This window comes from Erythrolamprus reginae, chromosome 6 (genome assembly GCF_031021105.1).
Source record: "Erythrolamprus reginae isolate rEryReg1 chromosome 6, rEryReg1.hap1, whole genome shotgun sequence".
Classification (NCBI taxonomy): Eukaryota; Metazoa; Chordata; class Lepidosauria; order Squamata; family Dipsadidae; genus Erythrolamprus; species Erythrolamprus reginae.
Window position 1 is genome coordinate 75,903,558 of NC_091955.1, and position 23,631 is coordinate 75,927,188.

Genomic DNA, 23,631 nt, shown 5'->3' on the forward strand with positions numbered 1-23,631 from the left:
CAAGATGGGAGACAATATTTGATTTCTTTTTAAAGCACTAAAATATGTTGAGATATCAAACTTTACAGAATATTCTTGCCATTTAAATTATCCAAACCTAAGCAATAGTACTTAGGACTTATATATCACTTCACATTGTTTTATAGCTCTCTGTAAGCAGTTTACAAATTCTGCATTTTGTCTCCAACAATCTGGGTCCTCATTTAATTGAAGGATGGAAAGCGGAGTCAACCTTGAGCCGGGGAGGATGACCCAAAAATGGTATTCTCAAAATGTATTTGTATAATTTGTGTTTCCTGTTTTAGATTTTGTTAGGTAATGCTAACCTGGCTAGGATAGAAAAGTCTCTGGAATTTAGATATCTACACCATTTATTTGGCAATGAAGTTCACATAGGCTCATTAAATGAAAATTCAAGAATCTCCAGATGTCAAAAATCACATCCTGGCACTTTATATGTCATTTGTGCCTTTATAGAGACCTGGGTTATTCTCATCAGATTTCATAGTTTTCAAACTGTGCCTAGAGGTTATATTTCCAGCAAGACTTTATTTAAATTTCTGTTAAATTGTAACGAGATTGGAAAATGACTTCAGAGTACCTAGCTAGGGCTCTGATTTTATTATGTATGTATAAAATGAAAGCAATGTCGCTTTTTAAATCAGGCAAAAGGAGCATCTTAGGCTACATCATAAATTTTATCGATGCAAGCTTAGCAAGTTGAAGAGTCTTCTAAAAAGTCAGTATTGTAATCTGAGAATAGAGGTACGTAATCTGAATGGCTAGGGCCATGAAGGATGATTGTCGTTATTTATAAACATAAATTAAAGGGGTTTCTTTTTTCCTGTACTCACCCACTATTTTGTCTTATTCTGCCTACATCTGTAATGAGCTGATTAAAAAAAATGAAGATGGTGGCTTTGTTCTTTTATACATCTCCCAATAAATTCTATTAATATACTTATAGTAAACAAAATAAAAATAGGGATAGAATGAAACATATAGCGAGCAACATTAGATCAAAAATTAACACCAAAGTAACATAAATAAATAGATGGCAGGAATCACAATTCAAATGTTCTCCTAAACTCTGAATGTAAAACTTCAAATATGTAATCATGTAATAGCGTTCAATTATTTTATACTTTTCTTTTCTGTCACATTAAACATTACAATTTGCTAACAATTTTACAGATTCCTGAGTACTATATTCCAGACTTCTGAGAGCTACATGGAATTCCGGGAATTCAAGTGAGGCACTGCTATGCAGATTAATAAATATCTAGGGTTGGGGTTTTTCGGTAAATGATTTTATCCTATTAATCAGGTTATTACTAACTCTGTAATATAAACAAGGAAGAACTTAATCTACTATATGCTCCAATTACTTAGGATTCTGCACCTTTATTTAATCAATTTTACATTGAGTGCGTGATTAAAAATATTCATTAAGCCATACATTGATAATGACAAGAGTACATTCAGGAAAAATAAAAAATCAATATACTTTGTACGATGTCAGCTGAATAGGGGAACTAAGTTATTTATCAAACCTGACAAGAGATTCTTAAACATAGGATATTCTATTCTTCTAGTCCATCCCGCAGCACTAAATCAAGCCTTCCTGTAGTTTGGTATAATATAGTATAATCAATCATCCATTCTTAACATACTTCCATAAAAATGAATTGGAATGTCATTAAGCATTTCAGCCATTTAAGATTTAAGAACAAGCACTGCTAATGCTATTGCTTAGTCTTATTACAGAATTATTACAGAATTCTCATATGCCGCCTTTCCTGCAACAGACCAGCAATTCTAGTGGAGATTTCGGTTTATTTTATCACTATATGCTGTAAAATCACCGCAAGGATATTTGGAAAATTCGGAGTGTTTGAAGTCGCCAAGTTTGAGAAACACTACTTTAAAAATGAACAGAATGGTCCATATCCACACAGAGTCAATTGCAATTGTCTTCTAATTTTCACTCACTTATTTTTGCTTTTTTCATGTATTTACTGATGACTGAAGTCATAATTATATGCAGTGAGTTATATGTACAGGCAAACAGAATTCTATGGACCTATTACATGTGCAATGACTCGATCAGCATTATATAAAAGTAAGCATCTCTCCAATGGCGGTTTTAGACTCTGACAATGTTAACAGGAGGTTAATGGAAGCTAAGTATAATAAAATCTTTTTAAAAGTTCTGGTGATTGTGATTCTATCATTTCTTCTATAACTATCCCTGGAAATGTGAGCACCATTGTTGCAGCTTTTGCAGCTCTGGTTTTGTGGAGTGCTCGTTTCTCTTCTGCTATGAATGTTCTTCTGTCCTCACATGTCACATAACCTTGCTTGACGCCATTTGTGATGGAAAAGATCTCTGAAGCTGTCCAGCACATGGGCCATCATACCGCCGTGAAATTGATGTATCAGGATGAATTTATCAGATCATCCAAATTTTGACATGATGCGACACAGGCCTTCATAACCTGATCCTACGCAGCTTCTGCTCTGGCAATCTCACACTACTCACAAGAGCCTACAAAACCTTTGCCAGACCCATCCTAGACTACTGCTCATCTGTCTGGAACCCATACCACATCTCAGACATTAACACCCTTGAAAACGTCCAAAGATATTTCACCAGAAGAGCCCTTCACTCCTCCACTCGAAACAGAATATCCTACGAAAATAGACTAACAATCCTGGGCCTAGAAAGCGTAGAACTACGGCGCCTAAAACACGATTTAAGTATTGCCCACAAGATCATATGCTGCAACGTCCTACCGGTCAATGACTACTTCAACTTCAACTGCAACAACACAAGAGCACGCAACAGATTCAAACTTAATACGAACCGCTCCAAACTTGACTGTAAAAAATATGACTTTAATAATCGAGTTGTCGAAGCGTGGAACTCATTACCAGACTCAATAGTGTCAACCCCTAACCCCCAACATTTCTCCCTTAGACTATCCACGATTGACCTCTCCAGGTTCCTAAGAAGTAAAATTCCACAAGCTTGTTTTGTGTATTTCCTAGTAACGGCATGTGCCTAGCTTTATGAAAGGCAGGGTAAGAACAAGATGAATGCATTTATAGATTCCTTTTTTAAAAAAAAAATCTGTATCTGCAAAGGACCTACTGAGATTATCATTTATTTATTTATTTATTAGATTTGTATGCCTCCCCTCTCCGTTGATTCGAGGCGGCTAACAACAATAATGAACAGCATATAACAAATCTAATGTTTAAAATAATTAAAAACCCTTATTTAAAAAACCAAACATACACACAAATATACCATGCATAAATTGTATAGGCCTGGGGGAAAAGAATAGTTCAATTTCCCCATGTCTGATGACAGAGGCGGGTTTTAAGGAGCTTACGAAAGGCAAGGAGGGTGGGGGCAATTCTGATATCTGGGGGGAGCTGGTTCCAGAGGGTTGGGGCCACCACAGAGAAGGCTCTTCCTCTGGGTCCCACCAGATGACATTGTTTAGTCGATGGGACCTGGAGAAGGTCAACTCTGTGGGACCTAATCGGTCGCTGGGATTCATGCGGCAGAAGGCGGTCCCAGAGATATTCTGGTCCGATGCCATGAAGGGCTTTATAGGTCATAACCAACACTTTGAATTGTGACCGGAAACTGATCGGCAACCAATGCAGACTGCGGAGTGTTGGTGTGACATGGGCATATTTAGGAAAGCCCATGATTGCTCTCGCAGCTGCATTCTGCACGATCTGAAGTTTCCGAACACTTTTCAAAGGTAGCCCCATGTAGAGAGCGTTACAGTAGTCGAGCCTCGAGGTGATGAGGGCATGAGTGACTGTGAGCAGTGACTCCCGGTCCAAATAGGGCCGCAACTGGTGCACCAGGCAAACCTGGGCAAACGCCCCCCTCGCCACAGCTGAAAGGTTTTTCTCTAATGTTAGCTGTGGATCGAGGAGGACGCCCAAGTTGCGAACCCTCTCTGAGGGGGTCAATGAGTGCAGGCTTTGTTGACTGTACTGTAAATACACATTTTTGGACACATTTTTTCATTGTTGACTGTACTGTAAATACACATTTTTTGGAGTGTGTTTATAGAGACCCCAGCCATAGTTTTCTGGGGGAGGAGGGGAGCACATTCCATTTTTTACATAAATAACTGGAAAATATACATATACATTTTACATGAGGCCAGGTGCTCATTAAAGAGTTCACCGCATTTTGCCTACATCAAAATCATCACACAGATGGAACGATAATCCAAAATGCAGATTTGAAAATAGCGAATGTGTCAGGCCAGACATATGAAGACAGCCAGCAAGAAAGAGATTGCAGCACGAAACTTAATGTGGGCAACATTGAGTAACAACATAATGTGGTCAATACAGGAATAAAAGCTTACAATTATCATGTATTCCTTGCTTGGAATAGAATGCAAAATACTAAAATGCAGCACGTTTTCCTTCTGAACCTCAAGCTTTATATAGAAAAAATAAAATGGAAGGCTAACTGCCTCCTGTTGTCCTTTTGCTTCTGTTTTGTTCTTTATTGCTAATTGTAGGTTCAATTCTAGGTCTAGAAAGCTTAGAACTACATCGCCTAAAACACAATCTAAGTATTGCCCACAAGATCATATGTTGCAATGTTCTACCTGTCAATAACTATTTCAGCTTCAATCGCAACAACACAAGAGCATGGAACAGATTCAAACTTAATATTAACTGCTCCAAACTTGACTGTAGAAAATATGACTTCAGCAACCGAGTTGTCGAAGCGTGGAACTCATTACCTGACTCAGTAGTGTCAACCCCTAACTCCAAACATTTTTCCCTTAGACTATCCACGATTGACCTCTCCAGGTTCCTTAGAGGTCAGTAAGGGGCGTGCATAAGTGCACCAGTGTGCCTTCCGTCCCCTGTCCAATTGTCTCTCCTTATCTCATTTATTTTTTCTTCCTTTCAAATATGTTCACCTATACTTTTATATCTTTTCTTCTATTCTTTTCTTTACTTATATTATTACATATACAGTATTTCTCTTCAATGTGTATTATGTATTGGACAAAATAAATAAATAAAAATAAATAAATAAATAATACAATTTCTCTCTTCCTCTAGATCAGTGTTTCTCAAAAAGTAGGGCAGCCCCCCCTGGGGGGGCGGACACAAAGCGATGCCAGAGGGGGTGCGTGACTCTGGGAAATGTGCCTTTTTTGCCGCAGGGAGTAGGGTTTTTTCACCGAATAATAGCACAGAGCACAGAGTAGGAGATATGAAGTGCATATAACAAACCCTTAAGAGACAACATGGAAAAATATTTAACAGGGATGAAAAGAAAGGAGGAGGAGAGATGGAGATAATGAGACAAACGTAAGTTTCCCAACAGCTAAGACAGGGAAATATGATGAAGCATATGTAGCGCCTGGCTTCACTGGGACTACGGTGGGAGATGAGGAAAGATCAGTATGTTTACTGTGTCTAAAAATGTTGGCAGCGGACAGCATGAAACCAAATAAATTAAGACGTCACTTAAACACATTTTACCCCAATTATCCTGATAAGTTGCTTGAGTTTTTTCAGCAAAAGTGTGCTGAATATTGCAAACAATCGTCCCGGCGGAGAGTTGGGGGCGGCAGGAAATGTTTACTTCTTCCGTGTGTGTATGTGTGTAACAGAAAATAATTGAGAAACACTGCTCTAGATCAATTCAAATATATTTTTGAAAAAACCTTGGCTCCGGGTATCTGTCGTATGTACTTTTAAGATAAGGCCTTGCACTGCCTTGCATTCCCTTTTGTTATTTAGTCTTTGACCCAACAAACCCTTGCATTCTGTGCATGTTTTTAATCCCCAGAGGGCTATTTGGTGGTGTTGGCCTCCCTTGTTTCTCTTTATTTTGTAGTTCATGCAAATGTTATGGTTTTCTTCTCACTGCTTTCTCTACATGGGTGATGGTATAGTATAAGCCGACTGTAACATACTTGTCAATCTTTAATATTTTGTAACCTACAATTTATATTGTATGAACCGTCCCTGTCCTACTGTCCTATTGTGCTCTTTTATTGTTACTTTTTACTTATGCTATGTTTATACAAACTACTACTATCCTATACATGTTTCACAAATAAAAAATAAAATAAAATAAAATAAAATAAAATGAAATGAAATAAAATAAAATGAATTGAAATAAAATAAAATAAAATAAAATGAATTGAAATAAAATAAAATAAAATAAAATAAAATAAAATTATTAAATAAAATAAAATTAAATAAAATTAAATAAAATTAAATAAAATTAAATAAAATAAAATAAAATAAAATTAAATTAAATTAAATTAAATTAAATTAAATTAAATTAAATTAAATTAAATTAAATTAAATTAAATTAAATTAAATTAAATTAAATTAAATTAAATTAAATTAAATTAAATTAAATTAAATTAAATTAAATTAAATTATTAAATTAAATTATTAAATTAAATTGAATTGAATTGAATTGAATTGAATTGAATTGAATTGAATTGAATTAAATTAAATTAAATTAAATTAAATTAAATTAAATTAAATTAAATTAAATTAAATTAAATTATAATTAAATTAAATTAAATTAAATTAAATTAAATTAAATTAAATTAAATTAAATTAAATTAAATTAAATTATAAAATAAATTGTGGTTTATTTCTGGTTAAGATGACTATGAAGCACGAATACAAATATTCTTTTGTAGAGTCTGTCATCTGCATCTCTATAACTGTCTGGTTTGGTTCTGCAACCCAACAAGACCGACACAGACTTCAGAGGATAATCAGAACTGCAGAAAAAACAGTTGCTGCCAACCTGCCTTCCATTGAGGACCTGTATACTGCAGGAGTCAAAAAGAGGGTGGTGAAAATATTTACTGACCCCTCGCATCCTGGACATAACCTGTTTCAACTCCTACCTTCAAAACGTTGCTACAGAGCACTGCACACCAAGACAACTAGACACAAGAACAGTTTTTTCTGAATGGCATCACTCTGCTAAACAAAGAATTCCCTCAACACTGTCAAACGTTTTACTAAGTCTGCACTACTATTACTACTAGTTTTTTCTCATCATTCCTATCACTCTTTTCCTCCCACTTAGGACTGTATGACTGTAACTTGTTGCTTGTATCCTAAGATTTTTATTAATATTGATTGTTTCTTCATTGCTTATTTGACCCCTGTGACAATCATTAAATGTTGTACCACATGATTTTTCACAAATCTATATTTTATTTTACGTACGCTGAGAGCATATGCACCAAGACAAATTCCTTGTGTGTCCAATCACACTTGGCCAATAAAGAATTCTATTGTACTCTATTCCATTGTTGTTATTTTTTTAAAGTGCAATTGTTTGTAATTTTCCTCTCTGAGACTCTTGCTCCTTTTCCTCTCTGGATATATATATATATTGCTTTCTTTCATGTCCTGCCGCTTAAAATGCAACAGTGTGAATTTTCCTCTTGACTTAAATAATTAACTCTGTAAACAGAGACATCTATCCCTGCAAAGCACAATATCCAGGAACTATTTGTCCTTCTAAAGTACGTCTGGCTCCTGCCAGCAGGGTCTGGCTTTGGGCATACCAGGGGTTTTATCTTTTGTTAGGTTCAAGGAGGGGAAGGAACAGAGAGGCAAAGATTTGTCTTGTGCCAATGACCCATAGTAAGAGGGATTAATTTCTGTCAAGGCAATACAAAACTCTCTTCTTTAGCCTCTCTCCCTCCAAATTATAGAGAGCGCATTTGCATTTATTGCTTCCCTTACTTTAAATCCTGTCAAATTCACTATCAAACCAGGGAGTAAGCTAGTTGTCTAGGTGCAGTTACCAATGATATTGTCAGTTCTGATTAATCAGGGGTCCTTGGCAGGCTTATGGCCAATTAGAATTTACCATAATAAGGGGGTGACAGCTGGTGTTGCTAAGCAACAGCTGTCTATAGAACGAAAGAAGCCAGACACATTTTAGATGCTACTGTAGAGTTCGACAGCAGCGTGTCAAAATAACATAGGCTTCTGTCCAGCAATTTTATTTGCTAACCGAAGAACAGGCAATGGACTGAAAAACATATTTCTTTTTCAAGAATATGACTGTGGGGGAAAAAAAATTATCTCCTCCGTAAACCCTTTGAAGATGGATTTTCTACCAATGGAGATGCTATCCCGATTTTCAATTAAGAGAACATATTAATGAACTGGAAGTTTATCCCACCATAAATTAAGTCTCCAGATGCTTGATGAGTGGATAGAGAGAAATCAGTTATTAGACTAGTGAGAAATTAACACCCCCAAACACTTTCAGATGCCCTCTCTATACACGCGCTATAATCTAGAGAAATTAATTTCAGAATGATCTGTTTAAAAGACAGCAAGAGGTTTTTTTTATAGGCAGGCCATGGTTAAGGCCAAGAAGGGAAAGGAGGGGGACATGATCAAAACATTTAAATATATTAAAGAGTTAAATAAATTTCAGGAGGGAAATGTTTTTAATAGGAAAGTGAACACAAGAGCAAGGGGGCACAATCTGAGGTTAGTTGGGTGAAAGATCAGAAGTAACAAGAGTAGTAGAAGCTTGAAACAAACTTCCAGCAGACATGGTTGGTAAATCCACAGTAACTGAATTTAAATATGCCTGGGATAAACATATATACATCCTAAGATAAAATACAGGAAATAGTATAAGGGCAGACTAGATAGACCATGGGGTCTTTTTGTACCATCAATCTTCTATGTTTCTATGTTTCCAAGTTACCAATGAAAGATTAATTACCATTCCTTAGCAGTCATCTAGGAAAATCCCACTCTTAATAGAAAATGGGATCCAAAATTTTAGTTGGTTGGAGTAAAATAGGTTGGAGTAAAATAGGTTAGAGTAAAATAGGTTTTAATGGAATTATATTATTATATTATATTTCAATTTCTTGTGTTAAACCAGTGTTCCTCAATTATTTTCTGTTGTGCCCCCACCCCAGGAAGAAATAAACATTTCGCGTACCCCCAATTCTCCGCCAGGACGATTGTTTGCAATATTCAGCGCGTTTTCACTGAAAAAACTCAAGTGACTTATCAGCGTGATTGGGGTGTAACGTGTTTAAGTGACGCCTTAAATTATTTGGCTTCAGGCTGCCTGCTGCCAACATTTTTAGACACAGTAAACATGCTGGTCTTTCCTTGTCTCCCACCACAGTCACAGTGAAGCCAAGCGCTACATACATAGGTTTCATCATATTTCCTCATCTAACTTTCAGGAGAGTTATGTTTGTCACATTATCTCTGTCTCTATTCTACTTTCTTTTCATCCTTGTTAAATATTTTTCTACGGTGTCTCATAAGGGTTTGTTATATGCACTTCATATCTTTTATTCTGTGCTGTGTGCTATTGTTTGGTGCAAAAAAACCCTACTTCCTACAGCAAAAATAGCATGTTCCCTGGGTAATGCCTCCCCCAACATCACTCCACACCCCCAAGGGGGCCCCACTCTACTATTTGAGGAACACTGTGTTAATCTGAGCTGGAACTCAAGAGCTACCGTGTTTCCCCAAAAATAAGACCCTGTCTTATTGAACCCTGAAATAAGCACATTTATTTATTTATTTATTTATTTATTTATTTATTTATTTATTTATTTATTTAGTTAGTTAGTTAGTTAGTTAGTTAGTTAGTCCAATACATAATACACATTGAAGAGAATAGATATGTAGTAATATAACTAAAGAAAAGAATAGAAGAAAAGGTATAAAAGTATAGGTGAACATATTAGAAAGGAAGAAAAGATAAATGAGATAAGGAGAGACAATTGGACAGGGGACGGAAGGCACACTGGTGCACTTATGCACGCCCCTTACTGACCTCTAAGGAACCTGGAGAGGTCAATCGTGGATAGTCTAAGAGAGAAATGTTGGGGTTAGGGGTTGACACTACTGAGTCAGGTAATGAGTTCCATGCTTAGACAACTCGGTTGCTGAAGTCATATTTTTTACAGTCAAGTTTGGAGCGGTTAATATTAAGTTTGAATCTGTTGTGTGCTCTTGTGTTGGCGCGATTGAAGCTGAAGTAGTCATTGACAGGTAGAACGTTGCAGCATATGATCTTGTGGGCAATACTTAGATCGTGTTTTAGGCATTATAGTTCTAAGTTTTCAAGACCAAGGATTGATAGTCTGCTTTCGTAGGGTTATGCCCTTATTGCCATGCACTCAAAATCCTAAGTGGGGGGTTATTATCAGGGAATGTCTTATATTAGGAAGAACAGGGTATTGCTTTCCTGGAAGAGCCCAATAATGCTACGGAGTTGGCAAAGTTTTAAAAAATGATCATTTTTGTAAGGAACGGGTTAAAAATAGACATGCACTAGAAAATTTCTCATTTTATTTGTTTGTAAATACTGTTTTATATGTGTGGGGCCAGAGAGTTATTCTGAGAAATATGTCTGCGTTATATTGCAACAAGTTATATGAAAACAATAAATAAACATACAAATGAAGGGAATTAGAGAAATAGCTTCAGGCGGTCCTCATTTAGAAAGCCAAAGCAAGATTATAAGCACAGTTGTGATTTCTCTAAACATCCATTTTGTTTAACGACCAAGTTAAATGAGGTCTATCAGTACAAGCTTTAATTTAAGGGTGGGTAACCTGCAGCCAATCCTCTTTTTACTGGATTTTGAAGTCTCCTCTGGCATTAGATGCTGAAAAATGACAGCACTATTTTCCACTGTTTATGCTGGTAAGTAGATGAAGAAATATAATATTGTAGGGATCATTGTTGACAAAGCTGTGTTTGGGCCGGTCAGAATGGTTGTGCAAACACTGAGCAGGTGCCGTCTTATCACAGAGCTGTCTTCAAAAGACAGCAGGAAAAGGGAAGATCGTGCAAGAGATAGGCAGGCAGTCTCAGTAAAAATCAACAAAGTGACTAATGGTCGATTTGCCTTTTTCACTAAGACAAAGTGATTTCTTAATGCATGGACCTAGGAACTCAACTTCACTAGAAACCTCATTGTCAAGCTTCCATTCAGACTACTACTTTTGAAATGTGTTTTGCATATATTGTTTTCTTGTCTATAATAAAGCAACTTTCCTAAGCTGTCTACAAAACGTCTGCTGTTGGCTATCCGAGTTGATTTTATAGACAGTAGAAATGTGTCCAATATGCAATCTGAGACTTAGGTTAAAACAGAGATAAGTTAGAAAGTGAAGAGCACCCCTACCACAACAAAGGCCAACTCACATAACTGATGTGGTCCACATAACATAGTTTTGGGCTACCAAATACAGTACTAGCAAACAACCCTCCCTATTCTAACTCAAGAAATCCTGAGATGAATTCTCTTGTAAATAGTTGGATTCCAACTATTTGCCATAAGGAAATGATGGCGAATCTATAGAATAGAATAGAATAGAATAGAATAGAATTTTATTGGCCAAATGTGATTGGACACACAAGGAATTTGTCTTGGTGCATATGCTCTCAGCGTACATAAAAGAAAATATAGATTTGTGAAGAATCATGTGGTACAACACTTAATGATGGTCATAGGGGTCAAATAAGCAATGAAGAAACAATCAATGTTAATAAAAATCTTAGGATACAAGCAACAAGTTACAGTCATACAGTCCTAAGTGGGAGAAAAAGGATGATAGGAATAATGAGAAAAACTAGTAGAAATAGAAGTGCAAATTTAGTAAAAAGTCTGTCAGTGTTGAGGGAATTATTTGTTTAGTAGAGTGATGACGTTCGGGAAAAAACTGTTCTTGTGTCTAGTTGTCTTGGTGTGCAATGCTCTGTAGCGATGTTTTGAGGGTAGGAGTTGGTAGCAGGTGGCACACAGAGCCATATCTGCTGGCACACAAGCCATTGCCCTAGCTCAGCTCCAATGTGCTTGTGTGCAGGCCACCTGATTTTTGGCTCACACAGAGGCTCTGGGAGGGTGTTTTTGGCTTCCAGAGAGCCTCCAGGGGGATGGGGGATGGCATTTTTACCCTCTCCCAGCTCCAGAGAAGCCTTAGGAGACTGGGGAGGGCCAGACATTTATTTATTTATTCATTTGTCCAATACACAAATACATAGGAAGAAAAATAGACATGTGATAATATAAATGAGGTTGAAAGTGAACTTAGAGGAGAGGATATATGAAAGGAAGAGAATATATAAGATAGGTGGAAGAAAGGAAAGACAATTGGACAGGGGACAAAAGGCACACCAGTGCACTTATGTACGCCCCTTACTGGCCTCTTAGAAACCTGGAGAGGTCAATCGTGGAGAGTCTAAGGGAGAAATGTTGGGGGTTAGGGGTTGACACAATTGAGTCTGGTAATGAGTTCCACGCTTCGATAACTCGATTGTTGAAATCATATTTTTTACAGTCAAGTTTGGTGCCGTTCGTATTAAGTTTAAATCTGTTGCGTGCTCTTGTGTTATTGCGGTTGAAGCTGAAGTAGTCATTGACCGGTAGGACATTGCAGCATATGATCTTGTGGGCAATACTCAAATCATGTTTTAGGCGCCGTAGTTCTAGGCTTTCTAGGCCCTGGGCCCACTAGAAATCGGGAAACAGGCCATTTCCCCCGTGGGATGGGGAAAGCTGTTTTCACCCTCCCCAGGCATTGAATTATGGGTGTGGGCACTCACGCATGTCCGATAGCACACGCCCACTATCTTTCGGCACCCGAGGAAAAAAAGGTTCGCCATCACTGCCCTAAGGCATGGGTGTCACACTCAATTTCATTGAGGGCCACATTAGGGTTGTGTTTGACCTTGGGGGGCTGAGTGGGTAGAGTGAGCATGACCAGCTCAATATCACTTGTATCGGAGGCGCCTGTGGTGGCCAGAGTGATCTGCCAGTGAACACGGGTTCCCAAGCTCTTGTTTTCAGATGCCACGGCTTCCTGCAACCCCCTGCCAGCGAAAATGGAACTCAGTAGAGCCACACACAGCCCTCCAGATCTCCACTTTCACTGGCAAAGACATTGTGGGTCAGTCCTTCTCTGTTTCCAGAGCATCCCCGTGGACCAGATGTAAGCACCATGCAGGCTCAATTCATCCCCCAGGCCTTGAATTTGACACCCCTGCCCTAAGGCTTTGTTCTCAAAAGTTTTTTTTTTTTAAAAGAAAATGCACTTTTTAATAATGAATCATCTTTGAGGAAATCTCAATTTTTATATACTAAATATGAACTGTTAAAATGTTGTTTACTTTGGAGGGCACTCTAAGGAAACGAAACACAAAATGTCTTGCGGTAACTTCAAAGGCCAATGAATGCCTTTTTGCATAAACTTTCACCATTAAAGGCCACGTGTACTATAATCCCTGCAAACCTATGCACTAATACATTGATTCTTTTTTAAACTGCCACCCAACAATTTTAAAATCATTCATGTAATCTCATGTGATTTATTAATTTTTAATGTGCCACAAATTTCCTTATTTTGCTGCAAAAAAAGATTAATAAAGTCGGTCTGCTGGGAAGTTCTTGAAGAAAATATATGCTTATATAAGCAGGGGGGAAACCGAGTCAGGAAATTTCCCATTGACACTGTGAAACTGGTTATTTCCGCAGTGGTGACTTACAACATCATTTGGCATTATTCAATATCCCTGTGCCAAAATAACAGTAATAAGGATAGGTTTTTCTTTGCTGCACTGAGGCTTGGATAATGTTCTGTCTGGGTCCCCCCCAGACGCCAACACCAACCAAAAAGAGTAGCCAGACACACTGGTAAAAAGCAAAGGCAGTTTATATAATTCAAAGCAAACACAGGTAACAAAAACTGTTCTTACAGACAGGAACACGATGAAGCTTCACAGAGGTTTCACGAAGGCCAGGCAATAAAACAGGATTCTTGCTGGCAAAAACAACGCTGGAGATAATAAAACCCATGCCTCCCCCAAGTCTTCCACACTTCTAGGCCACAAGCCAAGATCAGAGATGCCAAGAATCGAAGCAAGGTCACAGGACTCCCAATTGATAACTCTCCACAAGACTGGAAGGGCAGGCCTGCCTTTTCAACCCTGCTGAGGAGAACCACACCCAAACCCAGCTGTTGCCAATTCAGGGATGGAAATACCTTTCTAATTGGCCCCGTCTTTGAGCTGCTCGTCGCTGCCTCATGTCTATTATAGCATGTGCATCTTCATCCAATGAATCCAGGCTACTAGCTGGGGAGAGCCCCCCCCCCGGGGGTCTCAGGCTGCTCTCCCTCCTCCTCTTCATGACATTCCTCTCCCCCATCTGCCTGGTCCTCCCCCTCCTGTTCACTGTCCTCCTCCTCTGGGCATGGATCCGGCAGAGATCCAGCCGGTCCCTGAGGAGCCTCAAGCTGAATCACAACAGATAATGTTATGAAAACACTTTTAGTCATTATAAGAAAATGGTTATCTAACTTTAAAAACAATAAAACAAAAACCAATCAAAATCTCGTAGTATAAATCAAAATAAAGACATATACAATAGAAATTCGGACCAAAATTAGTACAATCCCTGTCTGAGTTCAATCCACTCGATAATTACTAATAACTTACTAATATCATAACCCACAAATACTTCTCACTCACAAAAATAACAAACATAATCAAACAAAGTCGTCACAATGCATATTCCTGCTACTTTGCAGGTACTACCCCCCCTCTCTCTTTCTTTCTTTTCTTTCTTTCTCTTTCTTTCTTTTTCTCTTTCTTTTCTTTTCTATCCCACTTCCAAACCACCTTTCCTTTCCACGTCACCCCTGGACTACTAAATACTACAATTATAAGATTATGCAAATGAGAATATTGAATACAAAATAATTACCTATAGACAAATATTTGGAATGTATATACAACAATATATATAAGCTACTGTATAAAAATATTGTTTACCCCATCCCCCTCCTACTTCTCTTTTTGAACTCCCGTCCCCCCTTCCCATTTTTTAAATAAACTAATAAAGTATATTTTTTAAAAAAGAAAAGAAAATGGCCTAAGGTATTATGAAACCAATTAGATCAAGCTCTTGGATAAGACAAGCTTGTGAAACATAGAGACACATCACATCACATCGAGACTGTGACAGGAAAGGAATATTTTGAATCACTGCTTTCCCCAAGAGATTGTTAGATAGCAAAGGACTGGTTGATTTGTGTATTTTTTTTTTTAAAAGCTTATATCCATAGCCCATAACAATTTGAATTTGAATGCAGTTTCATGTAGAGAAAATTTTAAAAAAATTGCAACTACTAGTCACCTCAAAAATTCAGCTGCTACACTTTTGACAATAAAGGGGTGTATGTCTTTTGTGCATGCCCCAAATGCAATGGACATTGTTTTGCAATGGACATTATTCTTCTGAATGTAATGAATAGCACGTGTCTTAGAAAGTATTGTTTTTACAGAGTTTCATACATGAAAGTTGTTGTAGTTGAGATTCTGCGAAGGAACACTAACCAAACATTTCTGCCAAATACATACCGAATGACTATGTGGAAATTGCTCCTCCTGTATTTATAAGTATAGTGGTACCTCTACCTACGAACGCCTCTACTTACAAACCTTTCTAGATAAGAACCGGGTGTTCAAGATTTTTTTGCCTCTTCTCAAGAACCATTTTCCACTTACAAACCCGAGCCTCCAAAACTGTAACGGGAAAAGGCAGGGAGAAGCCTCTGTGGGGCCTCTCTAGGAATCTTCTGGGGGGAAACAGGGCCGGAAAAGGTGAGAAGAAGCCTCTGTGGGGCCTCTCTAGAAATCTCTTGGGGAGAAACAGGGCTGGAAAAGGTGGGGAGAAGCCTCTGTGGAGCCTCTCCAGGAATATCTTGGGAGGAAACAGGACTGGAAAAGGCAAGGAGAAGCCTCCATGGGGCCTCTCTTGGAATCTCCTGAGAGGAAACAGGGCCTCCACCCCCCCCCCCTGTGGTTTTCCCAATTGAATCCATTATTTGCTTCTACATTGATTCCTATGGGAAAAATTGCTTCTTACAAATTTTTCTACTTAAGAACCTGATCATAGAACAAATTAAGTTCATAAGTAGAGGTACCACTGTACTTTCTAACTTTTTGGGGGACTCTAAAGTGCTATAGGGATTTCTAATGTCATATCCTTTGGGGAGGGAGATGTATCAATCACATGGATCTGTAGTCCAAATCTGATAGAAAAATGCAAACAAACTGCATATCGTTTATTTGTCCAGTTGAAACAAAGCTCATTCTTCATTTTCTGATTAAACACCCCGGAAACCCTAACAAGGGTAACTCTACAAGGGGCAACCAGAAAGGTATTAACTGTGGTTGCAGTGGATGAGTGGTTCACTTTTTATATAATAGTGCACATTTGAAAAATGCGAAGCAGAAAGAAAAAGAAAAGGGTTTTCTATGTGCTATTGTAATACCTGCCTGCATCTTACCTCCTTTATCTTTGCAATACTGAAGGCTGGGGTCAATATGCTCCGGACCTTTTCCCACTTCTCATCACGCAACACGACAATGCTGTCTGCAAATGGCTTAAAAACCAAATCTGGACTCTAGACAAAGATAGAACAGTATCAAAAACAGATCAAATCTAAATAGCAATTAGAAAACTGATGAATAAGTATGTTGAATGTAAAGTAGGATAATAATGTTCAGATTCCAGAATTTTGAAAAGTTGTGTTGTATACCCTTGCTTGTGTTGTATATATGCATGTACTGTAATTCCAAGAATGTAGAAGACCCCTGAAAAGTTATGGCATGGGTTTATTTTCCAAGGAACCTTCCTTTGCATTGTAGAGGTTATATTCAGTCCCCAAAGCCCCATGTGCTAATGCACATTTGTTAGAATATTCATGAGTGAGAGAGCCAGTGTTAATAAGATCAACCAATGAATAGGCATAGCAACTAACTCAGCCAATGAGAGCTAAAGACTTCTGACCCTGTGCAGAGAATCGAAACTGGAATTTAAGTTTAAGGCTGGGTGTGGCTCAGTCCACTCTGCACTTCTACCTACTCTGTACTCTCTGAACTAGAAGCTGCTTATGTTTTACTTTTAACTGTTGCTATATTGAAGAAGAACTCTTCTAATGGTATTGTAAATATATGTATTATATTACTATGCTTATAAAGAGGTTAATGAATCCAGTTGACTCAATCGTCTGTGTGTGCTTCCGGAAATTGATTTTTCTAAAACAAACTCTAATAACACCGGGGGGTTCTTGTAACTGTATAGATATTATATTCCAGGTTCCTGTAGGGGTATCATTTAATTGCCCTGGAGTGCTGTCCACAATTGTTCCTACTTGGAATTTTGTGAACCTCCAAGAAAAAACATGATTTTAAAATTCAAAACAAGTAAAAAGAAAGACAAAACTTCATGGGTCCAAGATTTAATACCACTGACTTCAGTTAAGCTTAAATTCAGTTTATCTAGCTTTAACAAAGATGAGAATAATATTATGACAATTCAACATTTCAGTAATATTATATGAGAAATTGCTAAGCTGTTGAATTATTTGGAACCTTTGGGAATGTGTTTTAGTTGTAATAGCATTTTTCACAATGCTGGGGGATAGATTAAAAATCAGAATGCTGCCTCTTGACCTCACCCATTCATATAGTGTAAATTTTAGCTATGTCTGAGATCATCTCATCCGTCTCCTAATTTATCCTATTTGCCACAGGGTGGACACTTTGCCCTAAGAAACCACAGTGAATGATCTCAGAAAGCTATGCCCCGTTTAATGTGTGCGGGGGGAATGCATCACTAATACACTGTGTCAAGAGGACACAGCTATCAAGTGTGCTATACAGATTTCTGCTCTGAGAAACACTGGTTCTCAATTACACTCCAACAACAAAACTGAGGTACATTTGAATTTGTTGCCAAGCAGTACCACTAAAAAAAGCAGCACTCCACACACTGCAATATTTATTGCAAATCTGTTGTAACTTGTCACTCTGATCAATGGTTGTAATAAATAAAGGATCGGTTCTGGCCTAAATGTATACCAACGGAGCATTCCCTTCAGATCCCTCTTCAGAGTCTCTTTTTTTTTTCTTTAAAATTACAGAATTCCTTAGCTCTTTATCCCATATAGCAGTGATGGCGAACCTTTTTTCCCTCGTGTGCCAAAAGAGCATTCACATGCGCTATTGCCCATGCGTGTTGTGGTTAGCTCTGGCCCAGCTCCTGCCCCAAGGACTGTGGATGTGGGGGAGACATCCACATACTGCAGGCCTGTTTTGCCCCCAGTGGAATCTGCTGATGAAGGCTCCTCTGACCAAGAAGACATGAGTGACAGGGAGGAGGAGAGTGGAGGAGGAGAGTGGGGCAGACAGCTCAGAAGGAGATCAATTATCTAGTTCCTCCTTGGATTCAGAACAAGAGTTAATGATACAGCCACGCATGTGGAGAGCGATGCATAGGCAACAACAACTGAGAGATTATTATCAAAGAAAATGAGGCCACCTGTGGTTGGGTGGGGCTGTGGTAATTAGTGGGGCTGCTATAAATAGCAGCCTGTGGGTTTGGCCATTGTGGAGGATTATCTGATTGTTGGTTTCGTGACTGCTTTACTGACTTTGACCTTTTGTGTGCTGATTTTTCCCCGCTTTGAAACTAAACCATGGCAAATGTGTTTCACTTTGTGAAAGAAGAAGGACTGTGAATTGCCTCACAGCTGCAAGCTAAGTATCACAGAACTGATAAGGGACTTGTACAAATTACCAGTTTGTTTGGAGATGAGTGCTCTTTATACCAAAAGAGGGCTTGGTTTAAGTGAATTTTTATTATAAAGAATTGTTTTGAATTTTCAAACATGTGTGTGTCTGAAATTTGTACCTGTGAATTTTTGGGAGGATTCTACCAGAGAGCCCGACAGAACAACCACTATGTAGACAATGCAGGGGTATGAAACACAAGAAGTTGTGCATTTTGGACAGAGTATAGATATCCTGCATACTGTCTGACTCCTAAATTAATCTGTTGCCCTCAAGTCCTCAATACATGTTGAAGCCGCTATAAACCCTGTCCCCTGAAGGTCCTCTGGAGGCCAGAAATAGCTTCTTTCCCAACTTCTGGTGGGCCCAGTAGGCTCATGTTTCACCCTCCTCAAGCTCCAAAGGCTTCCCTGGAGCCAGGGGAGGATAAAAACACCCTCCCCCATCCCCCCGGAGGCTCTCTGGAAGCCAAAAACATTCTCCCAGAGCCTCTGTGTGAGCCAAAAATCAGCTGGCTGACACACACATGCACATTGGAGCTGAGCTAGGGCAACTGATCGTGTGTCAGCAGATATGGCTTTGCGTGCCACCTGTGGCACCCATGCCATAGTTTCCCCATCATTGCCATATAGTATAACCCAGTGTTTCCCAACCTTGGCAACTTGAAGATATTTGGACTTCAACTCCCAGAATTTTCCAGCCAGAAAATGCCTTGGGCCCCAGTCAAGAAGATGACCCTGTTTCCACGGCCATCTGGCCACAACTCTTTGGCTGGGAAGTGCAACGGAGAGAAAGCATGAAGATGGTGGCTGCTATTTTCTCGCTGCTGTTGTTGCTGAGTTCCTGGAGAGCCACGGTCATTATTTATTATTATTATTTATTAGATTTGTATGCCGCCCCGCTCCAAAGACTCAGGTCGGCTCACAGATCTGTTTCACCGTAGTCTGCATGGGGAGAGGTTTTCTGGCTGGGTCCCATCTGCCCCTTTGACCTGCCTGCCCGAGAAAGCAGCTTTTGATTTCTGCCGCTGCTTCTTGATAGAACCAGCAAGGGAGACCCTCCCAGTCCCACTGGAAGATCCCAAGTCCAGAATGCTTCACCAAAGGACTGGAACTCAGAGAGGGAAACTTTTTGATGCCCTGCAGCTAGGAGACTTAAAGGTCTTTGCCAGCCAGCCACTTGCCAGCTCCGGTCAGCTTGATGTCCAATAGACACGTCAGGTGGGCGAGTGAGTAGTGACCAGGGGACCAGTTCAGGGGTATGGCGTGCCTGCAGGTGCCAACAGTTCAGAGAGCCAGTCCGAATTTTTCCTATTTATTCGTGTGAACAGGTCCGAACCCGTAGAAACCCACCTCTGCTTGGACACCTGGACAAAAGCTGGGATATAACTTGCAAATAAATAAATAGTATCCAGGAAATAGTTCTCCAGCACTTAAAGGCAAGTGCCTTTAAAAAGAAATGAGCAACACAGCGTGCTCCATGAAGTGTCCAACTTTTGTTTCCAGAAAGCTGAAATATCCACAGTTAGTGGATTTGGAGTGGAACAGTTTTGGATCTTCTTCTTTTAACAATCTCCACTAAAACTTTACACTTATCCTTCCGGTAAAAAGCAACAAACTAACATCACACAGGCACACACAAAAAAGCAGAAAGACAGCAAACTATCTATCACCATATGTCCCCTGGAGACTTCAGAGGTCTAGCACAACCGTGACATAGAAAATATGTTCTTTTCTCCTCCCTTATATCACTTTTCACCAGCATTATATGGGACATAATGGCATTGGCAGAGTGTTTCTCAACCTTAGGAAATACAAGATGTGTGGCCTTCAATTTCAGGAATATAACCATCCACTTATTACAAATTCTCTTCTCTTTCAAGCTGAGGAACAAAGGAACTCAACCCATAGGCTTGTATTTTAAGATACTGCCGAATAAAAAAGTGAAGAGCATAAACAAAAACCCTTGAGGCTTCCCCCCCCCCTGTCACATCTTGGAGCCAATGTCAAAAGATACATATAAATATCACTTTAGCACAGTTATACATGTCACTTTTTTTCTGAAAAAAGAAATAAAATGCCAGTCAGTAAAATATATGTTTTCTCCTTTTGTCACACAAAAAAAAAGGCATATGCCTCAGCAGGCAAAGCTATGAATAAAGTTACAATTTATTAATACCTGGCTGTGACAATCCTAGTCAAAATGCTTGTTTCTAACTGAAGAATCAAAGCTGAAGAAATGAATGCAAAGACAACCCTAGGGCTATATGGCATGGTTCTATCAGAGAAAACGGCATGAGTGTGTTCAAATGTTGCTGATTTAAAGCTGGATATCTGAAAAGATTATCTATGGGACCATCTCTTGCCACATACCTCCTAGAGACCAATTAGAGCATACAAAGTCAACCTCCTCCAGGTCCTGTCGAAAAAGTAATGCAGGTTGGTAGGACCATGGGGGAGGGCCTTCTCTGTGGCCGCCCCGGCGCTATGGAATCAACTCCCCCCCCCCAATGTCCATACTGCTCCCACCTGCTGGCTTTTCGTAAGGCCACACAGACCTGGCTATGACGGCAGCCCTGGCAGCCCTAAATCAACCACTAGCTTGACCACCTGTATGAATATGATTGTATATGAATTGTAATGCACGTGTGTTATTGAGTTGTTCTACTCTGAGTTTTAACTGGGTTTTTAGAATTTATTGTTGTTTGTAATTTTATATGATAATTTTATATTATTGTGAGCCGCCCTGAGTAATGCGGGATTGGGCGGCATAGAAATCAAATCAAATCAAATCAAATCAAATCAAATCAAATCAAATCAAATCAAATCAATAAACTCTCCTGCTTCTACGGTTATCAATAAAGAGATTCATAAGTAAAGTCTCCTTTGTATTCACACCACCCTTCTCTACAAGCCCATTCAGTTTTCCTGCCCACAATATGGCAATTGTTTATTATCATCCTGAAATATTTTCTACTCTCCAATCAAAAGCCACAATCTTCCATCTAAATATTATTATTTTATTCATTCATTCATTCACTCACTCACTCATTCATTCATTCATTCATTCTTATGCCGCCCTTCTCCTTAGACTCAGGGCGGCTTACAACATGTTAGCAATAGCACTTTTTAACAGAGCCAGCATATTGTCCCCACAATCCGGGTCCTCATTTTACTCACCTCGGAAGGTGAAGTTCAACCTTGTTTGGCTTTCTGAGATAATGCAAGATTACCTTGGTGCCTTCACTTAGCTAAGAAAGCTGAAGATAGAAGATAATTACAGTAGATGACATGAATTAAGTAGACCCTGATGGCTGGACAGTATAGCTTCATTGGATATCTATTGGTCACTGATAACACTAATTGATTGTGCTTTAATATCGTTCAGTAACAAGAGTTTTGGGGCTAAGATGGTTTATTAGTAGTAAAAGCTACACTTGAAACTCTTCTCCTCCATCAAATGATGTCTTTTTTTCAGCTGTGACTCTTTTAATTCAGAACTTCCTCCTAAAACATTTTTATACTACCTCTTTCCCCCCACAAATCTCTCCCCAAAGCCTTTAGTGTCAAGTCCACCAAAAGTAAGCAAAGTCCATGTAAGTAAATTGAATTTATATTCTTCCTTCTATCTACTGAAACTAAGCCCAGTTAAATGTAACAATTGAGAAAGGATATTTTCCTTGCTGCATTATTTCCAACCATGAAATATTCTGTTTCTTTTTATAGAACTTTAGAGGATAAGATACTGGATGAAAGATACTTTGTTTTTTATTGTTGACTTGTAACTGCAGTGCAGGATAAGAGTCTTGCACAAATTGTTGAATAGTATCAAGATAAAGAGAGAACTTAACAGACTGTAGCTTTTACTACTAATAAACCAATAAACCTTTGTAGGTAAAAAGATTCCGCTAGCACATGTTGGCACTATATGGCAGTAGCAAAACTGAGTAAGATCAAATTGGATCTGGAATTAAAGATATTTTCAAGGTCTGCCAGTTCAGTGATACTTAGGGATCATGTAACCCATAACATCATCAATTTGTATTCATGTCAGGTCCCAATAACTGTTCTGCAAGGCTATCATGAGGGCAGCTGCATTTTCCAAAACCAGTTAATTTTCTTTCTGCCTATTTATTTATGTGCTTATCAAATGCATGTGCTCATTAAACTCAAAACAATGTAATTCTGTGTAGTTCACAAAAAAGAATCAAATAAAAACCATACAACAAAAAACAGTATCAGGCAATATCACTCATATTCATATAATCTGCGATATTTCTACAGTTCTACAGAGGAATCATTGAGTCTGTCATCTGCACTACTATAACTGTCTGGTTTGGTTCTGCAACCCAACAAGACTGACACAAACGTCAGAGGATAATCAGAACTGCAGAAAAAACAAATTGCTGCCAACCTGCCTTCCATTGAGGACCTGTATACTGCACGAGTCAAAAAGAGGGCGGTGAAAATATTTAATGACCCCTCGCATCCTGGACATAAACTGTTTCAACTCCTACCCTCAAAACGTCGCTATAGAGCACTGCACACCAAGGCATTTAGACACAAGAACCGCTTTTTCCCAACTCCATCACTCTGCTAAATAAAAAAATCTCCTCAACACTATCAAACTACAGTATTTACTAAGTCTGCACTACTATTACTACTATTTTTTCTCATCATTCCTATCACCATTTCCTCCCACTTATGACTGTATGACTGTAACTTGTTGCTTGTATCCTTAAGATTTTTATTAATATTGATTGTTTCCTGATTGCTATGACAACTGACCCCTATGACAACCATTAAGTGTTGTACCTAATGATTCTTGACAAATGTATATTTTCTTTTATGTACACTGAGAGCATACGCACCAAGGCAAATTCCTTGTATGTCCAAACACACTTGGCCAATAAAGAATTCTATTCTATTCTGTTCTGTTCTG

General features: G+C 38.6%; 1 protein-coding gene across 4 annotated transcripts in view; it reads right to left on the minus strand.

Moving 5' to 3' along the window:
* TBXAS1 (thromboxane A synthase 1) overlaps positions 1–23,631 on the minus strand; it is a 324,636-nt gene that overhangs the window by 125,517 nt on the left and 175,488 nt on the right. For all 4 annotated transcript variants that reach the window (XM_070756310.1, XM_070756309.1, XM_070756307.1 and 1 more), the window contains one exon: positions 16,404–16,520. In XM_070756310.1, coding sequence (XP_070612411.1) covers positions 16,404–16,520 — 117 coding nt within the window. The remainder of the gene's footprint in view (positions 1–16,403; positions 16,521–23,631) is intronic.